This window comes from Heliangelus exortis, chromosome 19 (assembly GCF_036169615.1).
Source record: "Heliangelus exortis chromosome 19, bHelExo1.hap1, whole genome shotgun sequence".
Lineage (NCBI taxonomy): Eukaryota > Metazoa > Chordata > Aves > Apodiformes > Trochilidae > Heliangelus > Heliangelus exortis.
In genome coordinates, this window is record NC_092440.1 from 2,407,235 (window position 1) to 2,430,984 (window position 23,750).

At 52.5% G+C, this 23,750-nt stretch overlaps 1 protein-coding gene across 3 annotated transcripts in view; it reads left to right on the forward strand.

The window, feature by feature from the left end:
- The window catches only part of OSBP2 (oxysterol binding protein 2), an 86,096-nt gene that overhangs the window by 48,169 nt on the left and 14,177 nt on the right, over window positions 1-23,750 (forward strand). For all 3 annotated transcript variants that reach the window (XM_071762672.1, XM_071762671.1, XM_071762673.1), the window contains one exon: window positions 16,075-16,325. In XM_071762672.1, the coding sequence (XP_071618773.1) occupies window positions 16,075-16,325 (251 nt within the window). The remainder of the gene's footprint in view (window positions 1-16,074; window positions 16,326-23,750) is intronic.

Consider the following 23,750-nt stretch of genomic DNA (forward strand, 5'->3'; position numbering starts at 1 on the left):
CTGTTTGGCAGGGAGAAGGTCCATATGCCACATGGGGAAGCTTTTAAGCAACCCCAGAGGGGTCTTGGCCCTGGGACATGACAAGGAAATATTTTTTAACAACAAACTGACCACCAGAGCTGGGAGAATCGTTGGCTTTTAAAATGAATTTACTCTAAAAAATGTGCACAAACCAAAGTGTCTGGTGAGCAGGTTGTCCCTGGTGAACGTGCAATGCTTCTGCAAGTGAAAATAGTTCCCAAGGAGGCTTTGCTGTTCATTTAGAAACCCTGACACTGTAATGATTGTTTTCTGCAGAAATCTTGGCCTTAAAGCCACATCTCTCACCAAAAAGGAGCTGGTTGAGGGGTGGTTCCAGAGCTGATGACTTGCAATGAGCAGCCCAGGGGAAAGCTGACCCTGGTGGTTTGCTGGGCAGGAGATTTGCAACCAAAACCACTCAGCCAAGAGGCTTTGGGTTGCTTTTAAAAGCTGTAAATTAAATTAAGGAGAATTTTTTTTAATGCTTCTGTATTTGTTAAGGGCTTGACCTGCTTTGGTTAAAGCTGATGGGATGGTTGGGTTCAGTGACATCAGCCCCTTCAAGGAATAAGGCTGGGGGTGTTGGAATCCTTTCCTAAAGAGGGAAAAGTTTTATTTTGCATGATGGAAATGGGGTTTATCTGCATTATGATGACAGATTGCAGCTCTGGGTGCACAGGTTAGCAGGAATGCAAGCACCACACTTACTGTGCCTACACAGGTTGGGAGGTAACTGGCAGGTAAAGATAATTAGCTTATCTTTAGTTAATTTTGATGCTCTTGAAGCTCTTCCCAGCAGAAATACAACACTTCTGCTTGCAGAGGAAATTTCCATCCCTTGCAAGGTCTCTGTGGTGTGCTCAGTGCCAGGGTTGTGGGTTTCTCACCACGTCCCTTGCTCAGCAGATGTGATGGGGTGTTAATATTTTATATATCTGTTAATATATTCGATGGTGGCACAGATGGTCATCATCTAATGAAAGTGAAACCCCAGGGTGTCACCTGGCAGTGACCAAAGCTCCTGGGGTTGGGCTGTGGGTGATGGACATCTGCACCTCCAGGGCTGGGAATGGCTTCTGCCTGGACCATGAAACACTGAAGAAACACCATGAAACAGTGAAGAAACACTGCAAAGAGAGCAGTGGGTGTCCATAAAAAATGTATTTAGGGAGAAATCCTTTGGTGTGAGGGTGCTGAGCCCCTGGTTGCCCAGGTTGCCCCCAGAAGCTGTGGCTGCCCCATCCCTGGCAGTGCTGAAGGTTGGATGGGGCTTGGAGCAACCTGGGCTGGTGGGAGGTGTATTGAGTGGTGCTTTAATTTCATTTAAATTCAATTTTTAAAATTTCAGTTAAAATTTAATTTAATTGCATGGTAATTTAATTAATGAGCACAGTCAAGTGCACATTTGGTGCTGGTGTTTGTCCCACCTCAGCCTTGGTGGCAGTTGTTAGTTCAGCTCTGCAGTCAGTGACTTTGGGTTTGGAGCTGTCACCATGTGTCTCTGAGCCTCTGGTGATGTCCCTGATGCTGTGCCCTGAATGTGTCCACTCCTCCCTGGGTAGCTTTGCATCCCTTGCTTAAAATCTCACAATTTTAGGTGAAATTCTGGGTTTTGCTGAAGCTTCGCCCTTGCTGCCTGTTGGAAAAATCTTCCTTGCAATGGGAAAATTTTCCCTACAGAGGGACTGACTGAGATTTTGCCTTTCCTTCCAGCTGAAACCCTTCCCCAGGGGGTGCCATCCCCCTGGGGGGGTTGGTGGAGATGTGTCCTCTCTGGTGGGGGTGGCAGGAGGAGGACTGAGACCCCGAGGCAGAAGTGATGGGAAGGGGGGGTTTGTGTTGGCTGCTGGTTTGGGGCTGTTTGTGCCCCACTTCCCCTCCTTCCTGGGGCTTCTGGGGACACCTTGGGGACCCCAGAGCAAAGGCCAGGAGACTTCCAGGTGCTGCTGCATCCCTCCTGCTCTGCTGGCACATCCTGACCTTTGGGGCACTGGAGAAAGGGAGGTACCATACACCCACCCCAATCCCCTTACTCTTGGGTAAGCTGAGCTTTGGAGGGTTTTTAGGTGCAGTTTTGAGGGCAGGGTGTTCATGGAGGGTGTCACAGCCCACTCAGCCTGGGTGCCTGGTCCTCCAAACCCTTGGGTGAGCTGAGGAGCCTGCAGGGTGACCCCATTGCTGTGGGTGACCCCAGGGCTGGGGGACAAGGGGCTGGGAGGAGGGAGGCTGCAGCCTGTCCTCTCCCGAGCTGCTCTCTGGGCAGAGAATTTGGGATGGGGCCCTGTGGGATGTCCCAGCACCCCTCTCCATGGTGGTGCTACCCCCCAGTACCCCCCTGTGCTGATGGGTTTTGCTCTGTTGTCCATGGGGTCCCATGGGAGGTTTGATGGGATCAGGGCTGTGACAGCTCCCTTGGTGTCACTGCTCCCCCTCCCTGGCTCTTTTGTCACCTCCTTTTTTTTCCTCAGGAATAGTGAGGCAGGAGAGAGCTGACAGCAATGGAGGAACATCCTTTGGAGATCTTCCATTGCTTCCTGGGAGGATGAGGGAGCCCCCAGGGAGGTTGTGTGCTCCCTGCTGATGGGAAAAATCAAGACGCCGTCGGGAAACATTAAAATAATAAAAATCACAGCCTGGGTTCATCTGTGGTGAACCCTTGGGAGTGATGCTGCTTACACCAAGGATGGAGGTTCTCCTGCAAAAGGGTTGGGAGCTGGCAGTAGCCAGTCCAGTTCTGGTGTCTTCTTCTGCTGCTGGATTTTGGGAAGAGAGGCCAGGACATCACCTGAGCCCCTTCCTCGTGTTGCTGAAACTGGAGATGGACCCAAGGCTGGAAAATGTTTAAGCATCATTAAAAATGCACTTCAGGAGACATCCAACCCCTTTGATGGTTTCCAAGAGCTTCATGCCAGGGTGCTGTTGCCTGTGGAAGAAGAGGACATCACCCCCTGTCCCTGGTGGTGTCACTTCTGTGAGTCCCTGCTCTGAAGGAAACTCATTTCCACCAAATGATCTTGATGTTTGAATTTGATGCCATTTCTGCTTTTCTCCTGGCAGCCCTGCCCTGCTCTGTGCCTGCAGGGACACAGGGACTGCTTGTCCCCTTCCCCCTGGTGCCACCAAAGTCTGGTGGCTTCTCCATTTCAGCACTGGGGAGCAGTGCAGGTTGAGAGGAACCAGAGGATGCTCAAGGGTTTGACACAATTAAATAACAGGGTTGGGTTTTCTTTTTTTTTTTTTTGTTCATCTGTTAGACAAGAGCAAATGACTTTTAATTATTTATGATGGCACTTGGGTCTCTGGGGCTAAATATTCCCTGCTCTACTTGGAGATGATCCCAAAGCCATAGGCAGTGTGAAGGCTCCCTCTGGAGCCCAGCATGTGCTGGTGGGGGATCTGGAGCACGTGGAGACAGGAGAGGGATGAGTTAGGGATGTGCAGCCCTGTGACCTTCAGCTGGCCATGGATCTTGGTAGCCCAGGAGGCTGGGAATGGGTCATGGGAGGTTTTTTGCTTCTCTGTGCCTGATGTCAATGGATCTCAAGGTACTTAAGGCTTTTAAAGGTGGTTTTAGGTGGGGTTTTTGTGGGGTGAGTAACCAGGTAGCCTTTTGGTGCAGTGTTTCAGGGTGATGCTGGGAGGAGATGGGGCCTCCCACAAGCTCAGTTTCCCAACCATCTCCCAGAGGAACAAAGCCCCTGGGTACAGCTGCCCAGAGGCTTCCTTATCCCAGTGCTTTCTCCCTGGGACAACATGGAAAAGCATCAGGAGAAAGAATTTGGTGTCTGCAGTGGGGCTGGCAGCCTGGGGGTGGATCTGCTCCATCTTGAGGAGGTTTCTGGGGCTGAGCCCAGTACCTGCAGCATGAATTTGAGTCAGGGACTCCAAGGCTTCTCAGGGCTGCCTGAACCATGGGTTTGGTGACCTCCATTCCTTCTCTGGAGTATTGGAATGACCCTGAGGGAGGATCTCAGTGTTACCCATGGTGGAAGCTGTGCTGAAAGGGGAGCTGAGCACCAGGCATGGGCTGGGGGCTGACTCTGCACCATTGCTCTTGTTCCTTCTTTGGGGAAATCTGCAGAAGAGGAGCTGGGGTTGGGATTCCTTGGGTGGCACACGTGGGCTTCCTTAGCAAGCCTGGAGCCCTCTCTGGGCAATCTCCTACAATATCTGTTTTAATTTAATTTAACTTAATTTAATACAGAGCTATCCTAGCATGCAGCCCATGGGGTTGATTTTCTGACAGCTTGGGAGGTCTCCTCTGTGCTCAGCAAACTCCTGAAGTGCTTTGTGAATGAACACCCACCAAAACCTGTGGTTGTTCCAGGTGCAAAGACTGAACAGTCTGCAGGTGGAACATCCTCAGGTGAGGTTTAAGGAAGAGATTTGAGAAGGAAGGGATTTTTTTTTAAGGAAGAGATTTTTCTGAGGGTGGTGGGACACTGTCCCAGGCTGTCCTGAGAGGTGGTAGAAGCCCCATCCTTGGAACCATTCAAGGAGAGGTTAAGTGGGGCTCCAAGCAACCTGAGCTCTGCTCTGCTCACAGAGGGGCTTGGAACCAGATGACTTTTAACATTCCCATCCCACCCAAACCATCCTGTGACTCTGGGACTGTCAAAGGGGATGTCTCCTGCAGCTTGGATGCCTGGGGAAGGGAAGGCAGGAGGCTCATAGCAGTCTGGGTGCCTGGAACCCTCTTGTTGCTGCAGAAAATCTGCTCCAAGGAACAGGCCAGGTTGTGGGCTGCATGGGCACTGCTCAGCCCCAGCCCCAAAATGCTCCTCAGGCTGCTCCTCAGAGCACCAAGTGGCTTCAGAGCTGCCAGGGCTGTGCTGGGAGGCAGGATGGATGTGCTCAGTCTTTTGAGGTGTTGTGTAGCAGGGTGTGCCCATGGGGTTGGTACCTTCTCCAGCGTGGTTCCTGCTACTGCTCCTTGCCCAGCAGGTTTTGTTGTTTTTTTTGTCTTCCCTGCTCCATAAAGGTTCAATCCAGTGAAATGTGTCACCCCTTGGGGGCCTCCTGTGCTCCTGCTGAGCTCCCCAGTCTCTCCATCTGGAAGAACTGGGAACCGCAGAGCCTTACTGGTTTCACACTGGGAATGAGGAGCTGGTACAGGTGTTGTTGTACATTTGCCTTCTGCTGCCATGGGACTTGTCCAGGACCCCCTGGCAGGGAAGTGGCCTGGCCAGAGCTGCAGGGGTGACCAGAAGCCAAGTCCCTGTCCCCAGGGTCTGGGATGAACAGTGGTGGCAAACTGGGAGGCAGGTGCTGGCCATGGGCCAGCAAAGCTTTGCCCCCTGTGGCCTTACTGGGAGGTCTGTACTTTGTGTCTCATTGCTGTTCTGAGCTGTAAAATGAACAAGTTTCTATTTTTATCAGGCTTTTTTTTTTTTTTTAATTTTTAATAATTTTGTATTTGATTTTCTGGGGATGGGACGTGCTGCCTGTGCCACCAATTGTCTGGTAATGAAGGGTAATTTCCCTGTAATCACACCTGCAGCACCATGTTTTTTCTTTGCTATTCACAACTGTCCCCAGGGGACAGGAGGGGACATTTGGCTGCATCCAGTGGGGTAACTGTGCCTCTCCAGCCTTTTAAAAAAAACATCAGCTGGAAGCATCTTTATCTCCACTTCCCTTCCCTGCCTCCTCTGCTTTTCAGGCCCTGTGATCCCAGTGCACCAGGTTTAAGGTTTGGCTCTGTAGTTCTCCTGGTAGCTGCCAACTTTTGTTTTCCAATGGAAATGGAGAGGAGAGTATTGTGGTCAAAGGGCAGAGCAAAAAAAAAAATCAAACAAATGATGAACCCCACCCTCTGTCTCCTGACAAATCAACATCTGCAAAGTCCTCCTGGCTTCTCTTGGGAAGAGTTTTGAAAGGTTGTGAAGGAATTCACTTAAAAGACTCGTGGAAAGAGTTCTTTTTTATCTATGCTTCATCCCATATATAAAAAAATATAGATGTTTAGGTAAGGGGAGGGTCCTGTCCACCCCATGGTTGGGGTTTGGCTCAGGGCATAGCAGCCCCCTGTAGCTTTTCTTTCTGCAGGTTTCATTCCTGAGTCATCTCTAGGCTTTATGTTTTGATGAAAATCATGCCAAAGGAGGCTGGAGGAAGCCTGGCAAGTTCACCTGGTTCCCACAGCCAGGATCAGCTCCATGGAAGTCCCTGTTTTGTCCCTGCACATCTCCAGCCCCAGAGTGTCCTGGTCCCTGCAGCATCCCTGCCCTGGGGCCGAGGCAGTGTCCCAAATATTCAGGGGCATTGCAGCCATTTGAGATCATGGATGCCCCCAGCAATCCCTGCAGGATGTTTTCCAGCCTCAATGTCATCTTCTTTATGATGGACACCTGAGGGTGCAGTGTCCTAAACCCACCACGAGCTGGGAACTTAACTGGAAATGACATCATGTCTCTTAGATGGGACTTTGCTATTCCTGTAACCCTGAATTTATTTGCTTTTTTTAGCTGGCTTTTCAAAGTTCTGTTGTCATTTCTATTGGATTTATAATAGGCCATAATTATTGGCTCCTTTTCTGCTAACCAGGTGGCTGCCCAGAATCTGCTGGGTTGGTCTTTGCTGATGCAATGTGCTTATTTATTTGCATTTATCATCTCCTGGATTGGTTTCCTTCTCTCCCAACCCGTCCATCTTATCTGAGCTTCAGCCCTGCCTTTTGGTGTGGTTTACACCCTGGCTCTGAAGCCAAAATTATCAGCTTCTGGAAGTTTTTGAGGTAATTGGGTGATCACAAAATCCTGCATGTGCTGGAAGGAGGGGATGGCTGGGAACCAGCCAAAGGGCAGCATTTGCTGCTGAGCCTTATTGACTGGGAACATCATCATTTGCTAATTGCAGCAATAAAATGTTCAGGAGCTGGACTGGGTAATGCTGCAGTAATCATCATAAAAATGCTTTGTGCTTTTCTTTCAAGAAACAAGAAGCCCTTTCCGTGCATTAATGGGCTGGTCCAGCCCCTCCCCATTCAGGATCATCTTTTAATCCATATTTCCCAGGGAAGGAAGCAGAGAACATCAAGTGGGTCAGAATTGATCCCTTGTGTAGCTTCCCCACTTTCAAGACCCTTATGGCAAGGAGAGATGGTGCCAAAAGGAGTCCATGAGGTTGGGTCTCCTACACATCTCCTGTACTAGACCAGGACAAATATTGTTTGCTTAACACCTGAGTCCTGAAAATGAATTTTGTTGTGGGTTTTTCTTGAAAATGTGGTCCTTGGGTAGGGAAGTTTGGGGCAGGGTCTGCTAAGACCAGAGCAAAGATCCATTTCGTGAGGGCTGGTGGTGGGTGCTGAGGCTGTGGGCCAAGGGCAGCTCCTGTTATCAAGTGGGTTTTATAACCCTGCTGGGTTATTGTGTGGTGGGCAGGTGGAAAATGACAGCTCCACTCACTTGGAAATGGGTCTTCATCAGCACAGAAGGGTTGGTCACAAGGAGAACAGTGGTGAGCTGGTGCCACAGCAGGTCAGGACCTATGGACTGGTTTCCTTGGTCTCCTTCTTTTCATCTTCTGATGTTGTGGAAGAAATTCATTGAGCAGCCTTCTCTTGGGAGCATTGTTCCTTCCAGGGAGGCATCTCCATGGGATCCCAGCTCCCTTGGATATATTCCTGTCAGGGTTTAACACTGGCCCGGCAATTAAACCGAGTACCAGAGGCTCTCTATTAATCTCTCTCACCCCCCTGATAAGAAAGGAGAGAGAATAAGGGAGAGAGACTGATGGGTTGGAAACTAAACTACACAACTTTAATGAAACAGTAATGATAAATAGGAAAAATTAATAAATATATACAAATATACAAGGAAATGGATACCACATTCCTCCCCCCTTTCCCCCAATAGCTCTCACGTCACCACCGAGGCTGCAGGGCAGCCCTGGGAAAGTCCAGGCTGGAATCCTGGAGTCAGCAGCAGTTGGGAGCTGGAGGCAGGAACACACAGATATGGGCTGGCACGGATCAGAACCACAGGCAGGCAAACGGATGGGATCCTTCCAGGATGCCGGGGTGAAGGAAAGGAAGCAGGAAAGGCAGGAAGGGCAGGCAGATGGAAGCTGGAGGCAGGAAATCTGGCTTGGCCCTCGTGATCCCTCAAATTTATCCTGAGGATGAGGTGTATGGGATGGAATACTCTGTTTGGTCAATTCTGGCATCTCTCTTGTCCGTTCCTCCCCAAAGGAGGGATGCAGGTGGGACCTCTTGATGTTTTCCTCAGAGCTGAGCAGTGTCCTTGGCTCTGCACACCAGTCTCTAGCAGTAACTCTAAACATCAAGTGTTATCAGTCCTAGAAACACACACTGTCTGAGAAACTTGCTGTTAATTTCAGCAAGTGCAGCTACTTACAAGAGACTTAGCTAAAAGCAAAAGTACAAGACAGAAAATCACCTTTATCCTGGCCCAAACCAGGACAATTCCCTGGTGTGTATTTGGTTGCTTTCCTGTCATTTATCCTGGGTATGAAGCAGAGATTTAACTCCAGCTGCTTTTTATCCCTTTGGTCTCTTGTTCATAGCCTTTTCCATCCTTGTCTCACTGTGGTGGTTGCTTTCCAGAAAAGGAACTGTGGTGCTAAGGCCTGGCTTCTCCTTTTAGGTTTGGCTCCAGCCAGTTGCACCAAAGTATGAAGGAAATCACAGTTATGGAAATCAGTAATAGAAAAAGATGAGGAAATACGGTGGTGCCATTTTCTTTTTACTGAAAGCAGAAGCAGTTGCTCACCTTCTTTGTTTTGACATGGCTTGGTAGAAGAAGGATGCTGTGGTGCCCAAGCTATCACTCAAAAAAAGGCTTCAGAACTTTTTAAGCCCATTTTTTGTGTGCTGCTTACTTCACTTACTAAACTTTAACCAGATGCATATATTGAATTTCCTTTATTATTGTGAATTTGCATTACATCTGGTTGTTAAGCACATTGCTGCAAGTGAAAAAGCTGCATTTAGTGTGGAGTCATGGAATAAGTTAGGTCTGGAGGTTTCTGGAGGTTTCTGCACCCCCTTGGATCAACATAAATCACATCACTCAAGCCCTTAGAGTCCAATTTCTCCAAAACTTTCATTTCATTTCCGTCCACACCATTTAGGGCTTTGAGGCAAACCTGATGGGATTTTTTGAGGGCTCTTTGAGCTCTGGATTTGTTTTATGGAGCCCCATCCCCAGAGGTTTGGGGTCCTCCTGTCTCAGCTGCCTCCCACCACCTGCTGCCACCGAGTGAGCCTTGAGGAAATGTCACAGCTTGTCACAAGCAGCCAGCCTGGGCTATTTTAAGGCTTCCATTTGTTTCAACAGCTTTCCATTTGCATTAGTGGGCAGCAGAAATAGCCTGGCCAGGTTGGTGATAATTGCTAAGCCATCACCCAGATTTGGCACCGTTTATGAATGAGTCTTTGCCGCGCCATTTTCGTGATTAATTTCCAGCCTAATTCTTTAGAACTGCCAAAGCACTGCCTGTGCCTGCATCTGCAGATGCTGTGAAAAGCCATCTATCTTTTTGGCAGCCGGGTGAGGCTGTTAAATAGAAAAACAACCATTTGCATTTAATATTCACAGCTATTAAAACCGATGAAAGCAAACGTGTCGCCGTGGGAGTCGCTCCGGTTGAGAAGTGATGGGTGAGCAGTGGTTCTGAAAAGACCTGGATAATTCCAATTGGGAAGGGAAGAATCAAAGCCCTGGTGTCAGCAGGGGTACTGGTTGCTGGTGGGATTGAACAGGGAATCTCCTGAAGAGGGGGGATTGGTTTCTGTGGTGTTTGCTTGTGGGAGTCCCTGTGAGGAGCGCTCCGAGTTTTGTCTGGGATTGCTGGAGCAGAGGTTGGCTTGGAAGCTTTTCTGTCCTCATGGACCTCTTCCACTCTCCCTGGAGAGGAAGAAGGGCTTTTACCAAATAAGCGTGGTGTTTGTCATCTGCCTAGAGACAAAAGTCATGTACAGGAGTGGAAAAGTCAGCAGGAATTGCACAAGAGGCAGAGCTGAGCAAAAAGGAGGCTGAGAGTGAAAAAACCACTCTTTTCAGATTATATTTTGCAGTTGGGTTGTGCCCTTTCCATCCCGTTCCCTCTGTGGTTCTTTTCATCCTCTCCAAACCCAGGAAACACGCTGTGATTCCCAGGCACTGGCTCCAGCTGGCAGCAAGAGGGAAACTGAGGCAGAACTTGTGACCCACCTCGAGCAGCTTTGGTGTGGGTGCCATGGAGCCATGTGGGGGCCATTTGAGTTTTTAGGAGTGTCCCTGGGGGCTGTGGTTGTGCTGCATCACCCTGAGCATCCTGAGCAGAGAAATTCAGGTGCTGAGAGTTTGTAGTGAGCTGAGGTGATGATAAACACCAATGTTTGTGAGAACCAAGCCTTGGCTTCAGTAAAAATCAGCTCTGCTTTCTGTAGGAAGGATGATGAGTTTTTCTGAAAGAGAGGATACAATGGAAAGGAAAGTTTCCCACTCACAGGGTAGAGAAGGACCAGCAGGTAAGGGAGGGGATTGTCCCCCTCTGCTCCCCTCTGGGGAGACCCCCCTGAGGTAAATCTGGGTCCAGCTCTGGGGTCCCCATCAGCAGAAGGAGAGGGAGGTGCTGGAGCCAGTCCAGAGGAGGCCCTGGAGCTGCTGGGAGGGCTGGAGCAGCTCTGCTCTGGAGCCAGGAGGAGAGAGTTGGGGGTGTTGAGGCTGGAGAAGAGAAGGATCCCATGGGGAGACCTTAGAGCAGCTTCCAGTGCCTGAAGGGGCTCCAGGAAAGCTGGGGAGGGACTTGGGACAAGGACAGGGAGCGATGGGATGAGGGGGAAGGGTTTGCAGCTGCAAGAGGGGAGCTGGAGAGGAGATGTTGGGAAGCAATGGTTTGGTGTGAGGGTGCTGAGCCCCTGTCCCAGGTTGCCCCCAGAAGCTGTGGCTGCCCCATCCCTGGCAGTGTTGAAGGTTGGATGGGGCTTGGAGCAACCTGGGCTGGTGGGAGGTGTCCCTGCCCATGGCAGGGGTGGCACTGGGTGGGCTTTAAGGTCCCTTCCAGCCCAAACTGGTCTGTGATCCTGTGAAGGAAGGTGTGGGATGCAGGAGGAGGAAAGCACCTGTGCTGGACCTGGAGAGGAAGAGAAGTGGAATTAGTTGCCCACCCTGCTGTGGTGCTTGGGGCTGGGGAATGTTGGCAGTCAGGCTCTGGTTACCATTTGGGTGTTTCAGAATCAAAGCTCTCCAGTCCTTTTGCTCCCCTTGATTTCTCCCCCTTTTCTGAAGGGGCTTTTCCCATCTCATCCAGGGGCAGCATGGAAACACCTGGCCATGAGCAGCAGCAGCAGCCTGGGGTTGGTTGGGGTCTCCCTGGTGATTTTGGGATGGGTGAGGGAGCCAGAGTGCAGAGCCTGCCCTGGGATCTCCAGCCAGCAGCTTCTCCAGCAGCTCTGCAGGAGTTGCAAGGAATGGGAATTATTTGGCCAAGGGAAGTTTTAGAGAGGAAAAACGGGGGCTTTAAGGGAGCTTCTGCCTTAATGGCTTCCTAGGGAGCTGCTGCTCTGGGTGCTGTGTGTTTGTCTTCCTCTCCAGGCTGAGAAACAAAGCGGAAAAGGCTCAAGGGCCGGGAGCTGCTGATCCATTTTTCCGTAGATTAAACAGCATCTCGGCTCCAAAAATAATCCTGCCAGCTTACTGGGAGGCTGGCTGTTCCTCCAGCAGCTGCCTCCTGCCCCGTGCCCTACAAATCAAAACCACAACAACTGCCTTGGGGTTGGTTCACAAGTCCAAACCCAGGATGAGGTGGGGAGTGAAGGGAGCGGGGTTGCAGGGCTCGGGTTTTTGGGATGGATAATGTGTGCTAAATAGAGAGGTTTGTGTTCCTGGGGGGGAGAAGTGTTAAAAGCTGCTGTCAAGGGGGGGTCTGTGTCTCCCTTCTCTGAGCTCTGTGTTGCAGGTGTTCCCTGTGTGCATCCAGAGGTGTTGGTCTGGAGCAGGGAACCCATCCTGAGCAGTGTGCTGAGCTTGGCTGCAGGAGGGAGAGGGGGATTTGAATCAGTGCTGGTCCCCATGGGCCTCTGGGAAGGGCAGGAAAATTTGGGAGGATGCTTTGGAACCTGGGCTGCCTCATCCAAAGAGGTAGAGGAGTGAGAGGAACATCCAGGAGGAGAGAGTTGGGGGTGTTGGGGCTGGAGAAGAGAAAGCTGCAATGGGGAGACCTTAGAGCACCTTCCAGTGCCTGAAGGGGCTCCAGGAAAGCTGGGGAGGGACTTGGGACAAGGACAGGGAGGGATGGGATGAGGGGGAAGGGTTTGCAGCTGCAAGAGGGGAGGTGGAGAGGTGGTGTTGAGAAGCAATGGTTTGGTGTGAGGGTGCTGAGCCCCTGGTTGCCCAGGTTGCCCCCAGAAGCTGTGGCTGCCCCATCCCTGGCAGTGTTGAATGTTGGAGGAGCTTTAAGGTCCTTTCCCACCCAAACTGCTTTATGAATTTGCTGTCAAATATTTGTTGCCAGCCTTTTCTCTTTGTTTTCATCACTGCAGAAGAGCTGTGGGATCCTTGCTGAGTGTCTGTCACAAACCTCTCTTGTGTTTGAGAGCTGCAGGGGCACCCGTGTCCCATCATGGGAGGGGGTCCCAACCTGGGCAACCCCCCTGCCCACCCTCTGAAGGTTTCCTGCTTTAGGGAGGATCTTTCTTTGGTGGGACTGATGCCTCCCTCCATGTGCCCAGGCAGGAGCAGGGCAGTGGGATCCTGCCCACCTCCCCAGCACCACCCCAGCAGGGCTGGGAAAGCAGCTTTGGGGCAAGTGGAGAGCTGGGGAGGGATGTTCAGCTGAGCTCAGTCAGCCCAATCAGGATGGGCATGCTCTGACCCAGGTGCCTTCCCCCTATCCCTTTTTTTCCCCAGGGATTTGAGGAGTTTATGTAATTCTGCACAGTGATAAAAAAAAAAAAAATGGGCCACGCTGGGGCCGTGCCTCCTGCCTCCAGCTGAGCACTCAGGCAGGGATCATTGCTGCAACCTCCAGAATTGGGCAGAAATGGGCAGCAACCACCACCCTGGGAAAGGATGGAGCCCATCCCTTGCAACCTTGTGCTGTCTTGGTGTCAGAGCAGTTTAATGATGGGAAAAATCCATCCCCAGATTGGGATCTAGGAGGAGGAGGAGGAAAAGGAAGGATTTGGGGGTTAAATGCTGCCTGGGGAGAGACTGAGAGATTCTCCCTCCTGCTTGGCACAGTTTTTGCAGTCTTTGTAAACAGCTAAAATTATCTTGGGGAAATACTAAGAATGCCTACAAAGAGAAAAATCCCAAATTTAGTTTGTCCCCTTGAGTCCAGCAGAGGTAACAGTGTATTTTTTGACATAATCATCCCTGGTAGTTCCTGGGTTGGTGCCTGTGATGAAAACTGAGTTTGGTGTGGTTGACTTTTGCTTTGGTAGATTTATAAGACACTGATAGATTATCAATTAAAGACTTGACACGTTAGTGATCACTTGGCCACATGCTCTGGAGAGGAGGCTCCATCCAGCTGCTGGAGCCTGGACATTTCTTGGAGAGTACAGAAGTGTTCCTGGAGCTCCTGAGCTGGAAATGGGTGGCCCTGGCTGGGGGAGTTGTCCAAGTGCCACCATCACCCTGTGTCCCCTGCGTGCAGGTGGCACTCCAGGGATGAGGGGTGGTGGGGGGTGGGTGTGTGGTGTCATGGGACAAGGACAGGATCCCAGAATGGACCTTCTGGAGCAGTGCCTGGACCTTGCAGCTGGTTCCCAACCTGAGCAGAGGTGATGGCTGCAGATGGAGCCACCTTGGAAGGTGGAAGCAGTGGTGCTGGGCAGGAGCTCTGGTGAAGGAGAGGTGCATGGGAGACCATGAGAAAAGAGATGGATTCAAGGCTCTGCCTGAACCTGCCCTGGAAAGCCTCAGAAAATGGCTCTGGGCAGCAGAACAGCTCGGGGTGGCTCTCTGGGGAGCAGGGAGCAGTGTGCTCTGTCCTCTGCCTGAGGACAGGTACAGGGATGTCTGTGCATGTTCAGTGCCCTGTCCTCTGCCCCAGGAGGAAAGGCACTGGGAACAGCAAGCAGACCTTAGAGGGCTTTGGTTTGTGGCCATAGTGGTGGAAAAGCAGCTTGAATTTTCCTGCTAGATCTTTTGCAGCTGGCACATACAAGATGCTCCCAGTTAATCCCTCCCTGTGGTAGCTCTGTGCACTCTCCTGGGCTGGAGCCCTTCAAATCCTGGCTTCTCTTTCCTTTGCCCATCTCTGCCTGTTCCAGAGACATCCCTGGTGCTGTGTGTGCCAAGTGCTGGTCCTGTCCCCAAGAGCAGGGCTGTTCCTGCCTGGCCCTGCAGCTCAGGAGCTCCTCAACCATTTGGCAGAAGCTGTGGCTGGCTGCTGCCCTGCCTTGGGAAGGGCTTTCTTGGCTTGCTGGGGGTGCTGTGAATGCTGGCACTGACTGTCCTTCAGCCCTGGTGGCCACAAACCACTGCATCTCCTGGTTTTTACATCTCCTTGTGCTCGTTGGTGCTGTGGACACTTGGGGTTGGGTTGCAGATGGACCAAAGGGTTGCACTGAGAGATGCTGCTGCTTTGGAACTTCACCAGCAACTTACCTTTTGCTTCCCAACAGGGCTTTAGTTTCATTTTCTCACTGTCCTTGGGCTGCTGGGGTAAATCCTGCCCTGTAGGAGAAGCTTTGTCCCTGGGCTTTGCTGCCTTGTCCCATCACATCCTTCCTGGGTAGCCTCATGGTCATGAAACCTGGTGCAGCACCACATCCTGCTCTGCTCCTGCTTCAACCTCGGGTTCTTGGGTCTTTTCTGTCACCCTGCTTACTCTGGCTCTTGCCTTGGGGACACACTTTGGTGCTGTTAAGCAAAGGGTGCTCTTTGTCCCCTTCTCCTTAGCTGGCCCAAGAGCAGTGGAATCAATGTGAGCAAGAGCTGAACATTGCTCTCAATACCTGCAGCATTTTGAAAGGTCTTAAAAATGATTCTATGAAAAATGAGCCAGGAGTAAAATCCAAGTGCCCATCTAGCAGTAGAGGATGGGCTTTTCCCCTTTCTCTGCAGCCCAGGAAGGGGATGTCCTGTACCCTGCTTGGAACTGAAGTGTCCCCAAGGTCTGTACCTTGCAGCATGACAGCATCTCAGCCTGGCTGGTTTGGAGAACATCCTCACCTCCCCTCTCCAGCTCCCCCAGGCCTGGCAGAGAAGCTGCAGGCAGCTTTTGTTGGTTCCTGTCTCTTTTTAATCCAGAAACAGAAAATGGAGGGAGTAGAAGTGACAGGGCTGCTCCCTGCTCTGCCACCTCTGGGTTTTGGGGGCACCCAGAGAAACCTCAGCTAAACTTTGAATGTAAGGATGGGGTGTGCTGCTAGGACCTGCTCTGCCTTTGCTTTGGGCAGCATAGCTTTGGATTTGCTGTTGTGATTTTTGTGTTTGCTTTTTGCCTCTCGGAGGTGTTTGCTTTCTCCCCCTTCCCTGGGGGAGCAGTGGGATGGTCTGAAGAAACACTTGGTCACACTTTGCTGCTGGGTTTTGGGTTGGGAGGTTCTGGTTTTAAGTCCCCCAAGTGTTCAGGGGTTGCAGGAACAACCATTTCTGCTTCACCTGGGAGATGCTGCTCGTGGTGTTCTCTGCCCTCTGAAGGTGTGATGGTTTGGGATAAAAGCTGTTGCTGTTCCCTGGGTCTTTCCAACCTTTCTCCTGGGTGAAACAGCTTCTCTTGCCCAAAGCAGAGCCTGCTGCAGAGTATCCTGGTGCTTGGCACATGGCCTTTCCCTGGTGCCACCAGAACCCTGCTCCTCATGCCACCTCAGCCCTGAACCAGCTCCTGGTGACAACCAGAGCAGCCTTTTGGTCACCTCCTCGGGACTCGGGCTCTCATCCCCCATCCCTCCTCTGCACCCCACTCTGCACCAAGGGGGACGAAGCCCCCAGGACCCCCGTCCGGAGGGGTGGGTGGGTGAGACAGGAGGTCCCTTGCCCTGCGTGCTGGCGGGTTAGTACAGTCCGGGGGTAACCATGGAAACCGTCGGTTTTTTGTTTTGTTTTTTTTTTTCTTTTTTTTTTTCTCCCCATTCCATCCCTCCCTTCGCAGATGACTCGGGTGACGAGGAGCCCGCCTCGCAGTCAGACAAGAGCGAGCTGCAGGGCACGTTGAAAACCCTCTCGAGTAAGCTGGAGGATCTGAGCACTTGCAACGAGCTGATCGCCAAGCACGGGGCAGCCCTGCAGCGCTCCCTCAGCGAGCTGGAGAGCCTGAAGGTGCCTGCAGAGAGCGGGGAGAAGATCAAAGCGGTGAACGAACGGGCAACGCTCTTCCGAATCACCTCCAATGCTATGATCAACGTGAGTGAACTGCCCGGCTCCTTCCTCCTCCTCCTTCTCCTCCTCCATCCTCCTCCTGCCCCTCTCTGCAGGCTTTGGGGGAAGTTGGGAAGCACGCACGGAACCCCCGGGATGCAGCCCTGCTCCCAGCCAACATCAGGGGATGTGGGATGCTTAGGATGCCAGGGTTTTTTTTTTTTTTCGTTTGTTTGTTTGTTTTTTGGCTGTTCCGGGGTTGCCTTTCTGGCTGCACAGCAATTTAGAGCTCCTTGTGTGTGGTTTTGTTGGTTTTTTGGTTGTTTTTTTTGGGGGGGGGGCTGCAGGCTCAGCCTCGCGTCCCCACGTTTCTCACAGCCTCCCGGACTTCCATGGAGCTGCTCCGGTTTTACACGGCTCAGGGACAGGGGGGATTTAACCCCTTCAGGCTCTGAGGGCTGCCTGGTGCTGTCTGTGCCCTGCCAGCCCAGTTGGTTGGTGGTGGGGATGTGTGTGGTGGTACTGGTGCCACTCCCTGTGCTGGTACCAGAGCCACTCCCTGTGCAGGGGGACTCTGCTTGCTGTGTGTTTTTTGGGCTGCTTCTCTTTGGGGTGTGGATTCTCTTCCTTGAGAGCCCTTCTGCTTTTCCTTGGGGAGCTTTGGGGAGGGGAAGAGAGAGAGAGTAAATCAAAAATATTTAAAGAAAAAAAAAAAAAATTAAAAAAAATCAAACAACCCCACCCAAAGCACAAAACAGCAACAACAAAAAAACCCAACCCAAAAGCCTGACAGGTATGGAATAATATATGAAGGCAGAGGTTGGGGAATTGTGAATGGAGCAGCAATGTCACTCTGCTGTCCCAGCTGTAAGCAAAGGCTTCATGTGAGCTTTGAAATAATGATAATGATGATGATAATTATAACAATAATAATAACAGTTATAAATAATAATCACAGTGCCCTCCTCAGCAGAAGGGCACTCAGGAGCCCCACAGTTGCAGCATCCCCCTGTCTTCATCCCTGCTTGCAGGATTTTGTATCCCTGGGGGGGAGGAAAGGGCTTCCTGAGATGGTGTCTGGTGTTTTGGAGCAGCTCTGGGGTCACCTGTGCAGAGCTTTCCCCATGGAGAGTTTGTCCAAGTTTTAGGAGCAGGGATGGCAGCGTGGGATGAGGAGTAGGAGGTGATGGTGAAGCCTCAGGGGCTTCCAAGGATTTGCTTGGTTTAGGAGGCAGATAGGTGTTTGGATGTGGGCAGGGAATTGGGGAGAGGGGTTTCTCCAGCAGCTTTTTGAGAAGAGATGAGCAGAACAATATTTGCTGTGTCCAGCCTGGAGAGAAGGAGGCTGTGATGGTTGTGATAGGATAAAATCTTGTGCGAGGTTGTCCGGGTGGTGGGAAATTGCACAAAAATCCTAGAAATGTGGTTTGACCAAACCACCGAGCAGGTAAGAGGGGCCAAGGAGGGAGGGAATCGAGTGGGTTTTGGGTGGATCCATTTTTAACAGCCTCCTTTTGTATCAGCTGGTGGCTGAGTGTCTCCAGGAGATGTCCGAAGGGGAAGGGCTGTAGTGTGGCAGCAGCAGGATGGGATGGTGGCTGCAGCTCTTGCTGCTGAGCCCATCCCCATCGTTTTTAGGGAAGGGGACAAAGCTTGGGCTGAGGGACACTGAGCCCAGGGGACAGGGGTGTGGATTAGGAAGGCAGGCTGGGGGGGAGCTGGGCAGGGTCGAGGGGGTGGGGAGGGGGGGACATTCCCAGTGCACTGATGTCCCCAGCTACACTGTCACCTTTTCATGCATAAATCACTTTTTGTACCTTGATTTATTTATTTTTTTTTAAGCCTGGGGCAGTGCCCTCTGTGAGCTTCAGCACCAGCCCTGCCAAGGGGCACTGAGGGTGGCTCTGTGCAGTGCAAGGGTTGTGAAGGCTTCTGTGTGGAAACCTGAAACGTGGTTACAGGGAAGCAGAGGGAGTCCAAGCCATGTCCTGGCTGTAATGAACCCTCCTGCTGCCCACCTCAGTCCCTCTGTGGGTCCCATGGGAGCACAGAGCTGCTGGTTCCTTGCAGGAGAAGTTACATCTCCCTTGCTGTACCGGGAGCATCTCCTTGGGCTGTGCTGCAGGGCTGGGCTCTGGCAGGAGATGCTGACCCTGGGACAGTGCCACAGCCCCTTCCCTGCCATGGGCACATCCCTGGGATCTCCTCCCTGGGATGAGCATGTGGTGCTGCTGGTGTGGGACCTGGCTGGGTCCTGGTGAGGGGGTGTGTGTGGTGCCATCCCTCAGTGTCCTCAAAGCCCTCGTGTCACAGGCAGGATGGATCCCATCTCTGGCAGGCACAGAATCCTAGAATGGTTTGGGTTGGAAGGGACCTTAAAGCTCACCCAGTTCCAACCCCCCTGCATGGGCAGGGACACCTCCCACCAGCCCAAGGTGCTCCAAGCCCCATCCAACTTGGACTTGAACACTTCCAGGGATGGGGCAGCCACAGCTTTCACAGGCATCTGGTCCAGCATCTCACCATCCTCACAGCAAAGTTTCTTCCTGATGCCTTACTTAAATCTCCCCTCTTCAAGTTTTAAACCATTTCCCCATGTCCTCTTGCTCGGGGCAGAGATGCTGAGCAGGGAGGAAACAGCCTGCTGGGCTGCTCCCAGTTCACCCCAGTACAACCAGTGGGACTGGTGGACCTCTCCTCCTCGTGCATCCTTATGCCTTGGGACTGAACTGAGGCACTGCAGCAAGCAAGCTCCAGCTTCCCCCCCTGGATTTGCTTTGTTAGTGGCAGGACTTGTCCCCAGCCACCCTCAGCAGCCCCAAACAGATGCTCTGCTGCCAAAAAGCAGAGCAAAACTCTGCAGCAGGGCAGGGTTTCTCTCTTCTCTGGGACTATTGCAAGGGTGAGGGCTCAGGGTGGAACTTTTTCTCTCCTGTGGCACAGCCTGCGTTAATTATTTGTGCTGTGCTAATGACACACGGGCTAATCAGCACATTGAAAACCATGTCAGTGACCCAGAAACCCCCCCAGCCCTGGGATTAAATCTCTAACCCAACCCTAATCCTCTCTGGACAAGGCAGCTGCAGGCAGAGGACTCTCTGTGTCCCGGGTGTTTTCACTGGAGATTCCCCGTGCTGATGGATGGATGGATGAATGAATAACTGGTGGGTGCTTTGCTGTTCCCCAGGGAGGTGGTGGAGGGGGTTGGGTGACACCCTGGGGTCTGTCCCTGCCTGCACAGCCACCAGAAGTGGGGCTGGGGGGGGGTGAGGACATGGAGCTTGGAGCTGCTGCAGATTCTTCTGGGTCATCCCTGGAGTGCCCTTTGATTTTGGAGGTCTAAGGGTGTCTCTGACATATGGCCAGGCAGGCACTGCCTTCCTCTGGCTCCCTACATCATCATCATCATCATCATCATGGTCATCATCATCATCATCTGTGTGGTTGCTGTGTTTTTCCAGCCAGACACATCTTGTGTGTGGGTGCTTGGACCTTGCATTTGTCTGTGGGGCTGTGGTGTCCACCAGGGGTTTCAGCTGCTTCTCCTGCTTTATCCTCACTGTGATTTGGGGCTTTTCACTTCTCCTCCTTTTCCTTCTCTCCTCTTCCTCCTCACTGTGTTCATCTCACTCCCATGAGGCTTCAGCCTCTCTCCTGCACCCCCCCTTGAAGCCTTGTATGAAAAGATGGGGTTCAGGTTGTAACCAGCATTAAGATGCCTCTCCCAGCTCTTTTTTTTTGGTGGTTTTTTTTTGGGGGCTGCAGCTTCAGAGGAAAGTTTTGAGCTTTTCTGTCCAGGCAGGTGCTGGCTCAGCAGGGCTGTGTGCTGGGGGCTTAGCAGTTGTGGTGTCAGCAGTGCCTGGGGGTTCAGCTCTGCTGACCCATGGGAGCAGGGATGGGCTCTGCCTGGGGTGGGAAAGGCAGCACTGGGATCAGGTGAACCCTGCACACACCTCCTGTCACCTCCAGCTCATCCTCCATGGGTCTGTTAATCTGCAGGAATGAACATTCTTGCACCTTCTTGAGGCAGGATGGGAATGTGGGGAGGGCAAATAGCAAAATCAGGCTGGGTTAATCCCCACTGGGCTTTGGCCCCTGGTATCCCAGGGGTTGTGCTCACCTCTTCCCTGGGCTGGTGCAGAGGGAAGCTTCTCCTTCCTCCAGCTCCTGGTGAAGGAGGAGGGACTGAAAAATTAGCCCTGAGGGGAAGGACTTTGTGGTGATGGGTAAGGAGGAGCTCCCCTCTGGGGTAAAGCTGGGTCCAGCTCTGGGGTCCCCATCAGCAGAAGGACAGGGAGGTGTTGGAGCCAGTCCAGAGGAGGCCCTGGAGCTGCTGGGAGGGCTGGAGCAGCTCTGCTCTGGAGCCAGGAGGAGAGAGTTGGGGGTGTTGAGGCTGGAGAAGAGAAGGCTGCAACGGGGAGACCTTAGAGCAGCTTCCAGTGCCTGAAGGGGCTCCAGGAAAGCTGGGGAGGGACTTGGGACAAGGACAGGGAGGGATGGGATGAGGGGGAAGGGTTTGCAGCTGCAAGAGGGGAGCTGGAGAGGAGATGTTGGGGAGGGAGAAATTCTTTGTTGTGAGGGTGCTGAGCCCCTGGCCCAGGTTTCCCCCAGAAGCTGTGGCTGCCCCATCCCTGGCAGTGCTGAAGGTTGGATGGGGCTTGGAGCAACCTGAGCTGGTGGGAGGTGTCCCTGCCCATGGCAGGGGTGGCACTGGATGGGCTTTAAGGTCCCTTCCCACCCAAACCAGTCTGGGATTCTGTGGAATGGTGGCACTTAATCCTGCAGATTTACTCAGGAAGATGTTCTGGCACTGGGAGGGCAGTGAGTTAGAGGGGTGCTGGTGCTCAGTGAGATGTTTCCAGCAGCTCCTGCTGCCCTTCTCCTTCAGCAGAGCTGGTTGCAGAGGCACCAAACGAGGCTGAAATCGAGGTACGAACCAAAGCAGAGTCCTGCAGATCCCAGGGTTGGAGCTGCCCATGGCAGTGCCAGCTGCTCACTGTCACCACAGCCATATGGCTGGAGACAGATGCTCTTCCAGCCTGGAGTTCACTCCATGGGGCAGATGAGGTGAGAAGCAGCCAGTGAGAGCCTCCTTACATCTTTGGGAGAGCTTTTTGCAGGATAGATCTGTCTGTGTGCCCCGAGGGTGGGGGCAGGACTCTGAGGGGCTTAAAGAGGGGACCAGATGTGTTTGGGACATTGCCTCTCCTGCTTGCAGACCCCTGTGAGGGTCCCTGGGCTGCTGTGGTGGTGATGGTTCAGGCAAGCAAAGAAGAAGGATGAAATGGCAGCAGCCACCTGGAGGTACCTCTCTGAGAGGGAAGGGAGGGTGCCAGGAGTTTGCTGGGGCAGGGATGTTTTTTGGCACACACGGCAGCAGAGAGACCCCGTGGGTGAGAGCATCAAAAGGAAAAGCCAAGGATGGGCACATTGGTGAAGGAGAGCAGCAAAGCCCTGCTGGGATGTGGCTTGGGACTGGCCACTCTGCAGCAGGAGGGACCTCCCTGGGCCTCCATGTCCCTGGTGTCCCTAAAAATTCCTGTGAGGAGCAGCTGAGGGAGCTGGGGTTGTTTGGTCTGGAGAAGAGGAGGTGAAAGGAAACCTTATGGCTCTCTTCAATCACCTCAAGGGAGGTTGGAGCAAGGAGGGAAAAAATCTCTTCTCCTTAGTCAGTTGTGACAGGACCAGAGGGAATGGGTGGAAGCTGTGCCAGGGGAGGTTTAGGCTGATGTTAGGAAATGTTTTTTCACTGAGAGGGCTGTCAGGCACTGGAATGTCCCAGGACAGTGGTGGAGTCACCATCCCTAGAGGCATTTAAAAGGCATTTGGACCTGGTCCTTAAGGACATGGTTTAGTAGCTGACTGTGGTGTTAATTAAAGGTTGGACTGGATGAGCTGGGAGGTCTCTTCCTCCCTAAACCTCCTGTGACTCTGGGTTGTGTCCTCACCAACCCCTCCAGCACTGCCAATGGTGCTGCTGCACACTGCTGAGTGGGGTTGGGGTGAGCAGGGGCCATGCTCAAAACCTTCAGCAACCCCCCCTTAGTTGATTTTTTGGCTGGAGAGCCATGCTTTGGGAGCCAGACCTCCTGTCTTTCCCAGGCCATGGGTGCTGCTGCCATCACTTCAGTCCATAACCCATGGGCAGTGTTGGTTTATTCCACTTCTTGGTGCCAGGATGAAAGTCCCCTCTCCTCGTGCTGGGGAGGGATTCAGGAGGTGACACAGAGGCCACGTGTGTGCAGGATCTGGGTCTCTTCACACAGCAGGGCTGGTGGCTTTGCTGCTCTTTGCCACTACTCCTCTATTGCACGGGGGGCTCCCAGGGCTGGGCTGGGGCAGCCATGGGGCCACCACTTGGCACCCACTGGCCCTGCTGCTTTGGACCAGGGGATGAGGTCCTCCTGGGGAGCTACACCCTGGGCAGGGTGTGTTTGGGTGGTTGGGCAGTGCTGAGCCTGCCTGGGGGTGGTAGAGGAGCCACTCGTGTTTGTGACGTTGAGGCAGATGGGCCCAAAATAACACAAAAAAGCAATAAAACTCCCAGAGATAAAACCATGAGACCAGATCTGACTCCCACTCAGACGTGGATGTCCCTGTTGGGGAGTCCTGCAGATAGAGGAAGAGGCACTGCCAGGGCACAAAATGCCACCTGGAACGAGACCATCAGTGGCTGAGGGAGCTCCTTGGGTGAGTGTTGGGGCTCTTGCTGGGATGCTGGCTATGGCACTGCCAAAGAGCTCTGTTGAAGCCTCCTCTGCTCTCTTCCTACTCCCTCTTGGGGCATGGATGAACTTTTCCATGTCTGTGCATTCCTGTGGTGCTTGTTTTCCCTGGCCCCAGAGCTTCTTCCAATGTAATGTAGAAGTATGGAAAGAAAAGCAATAGGGAGTGGGATGAGTTTTGCCATCAAACCCACACCTCCTGCCCCCACCATTTTTTTATGCAATGCCACCTTATTTTTGGGAATTGTTGGGACCTGGCAATGCTCAGCCCAGCACTTCTTTTCAGGTTCTCCTTTTGCCACCAGCCCTGCCCTGGGGAGAGGCACCTCTTGCTGTGCACCTTCCACCCAGACAGGATTCCTGTGAGGGTCATTCCAAGGATATTGGACAGATCTGAGCAGTCTGTGCTCATCTGGGTGTTTCCTGTGCTGCTGCTGCTGGTGGTGGGGTGCAGCCAGGGTGTCAGGGCAGGTGACTGTCCTCCAAACCACTTCTGGTTGAGATCTGTTGGTGTGAAGTGTTTTGGGATTCAATCCTGGCTCCATCCTTGTCTTTTCCCATTTGCTTTCTGCTCAGAGCATCTCAGGGGCTGGGGGCAAGGACAGATCAGACAGCTCAGTGCTGGGCCACGTGCCTGGGAATGTGTTCAGATCTAAAAAGAGGATCCAAAACCTCTTCAGATCTAAAAAGAGAATCCCAAACCTCCTTTCCCATGGGAGGGCTGTGATGCAGTAAGCAGCAGCAC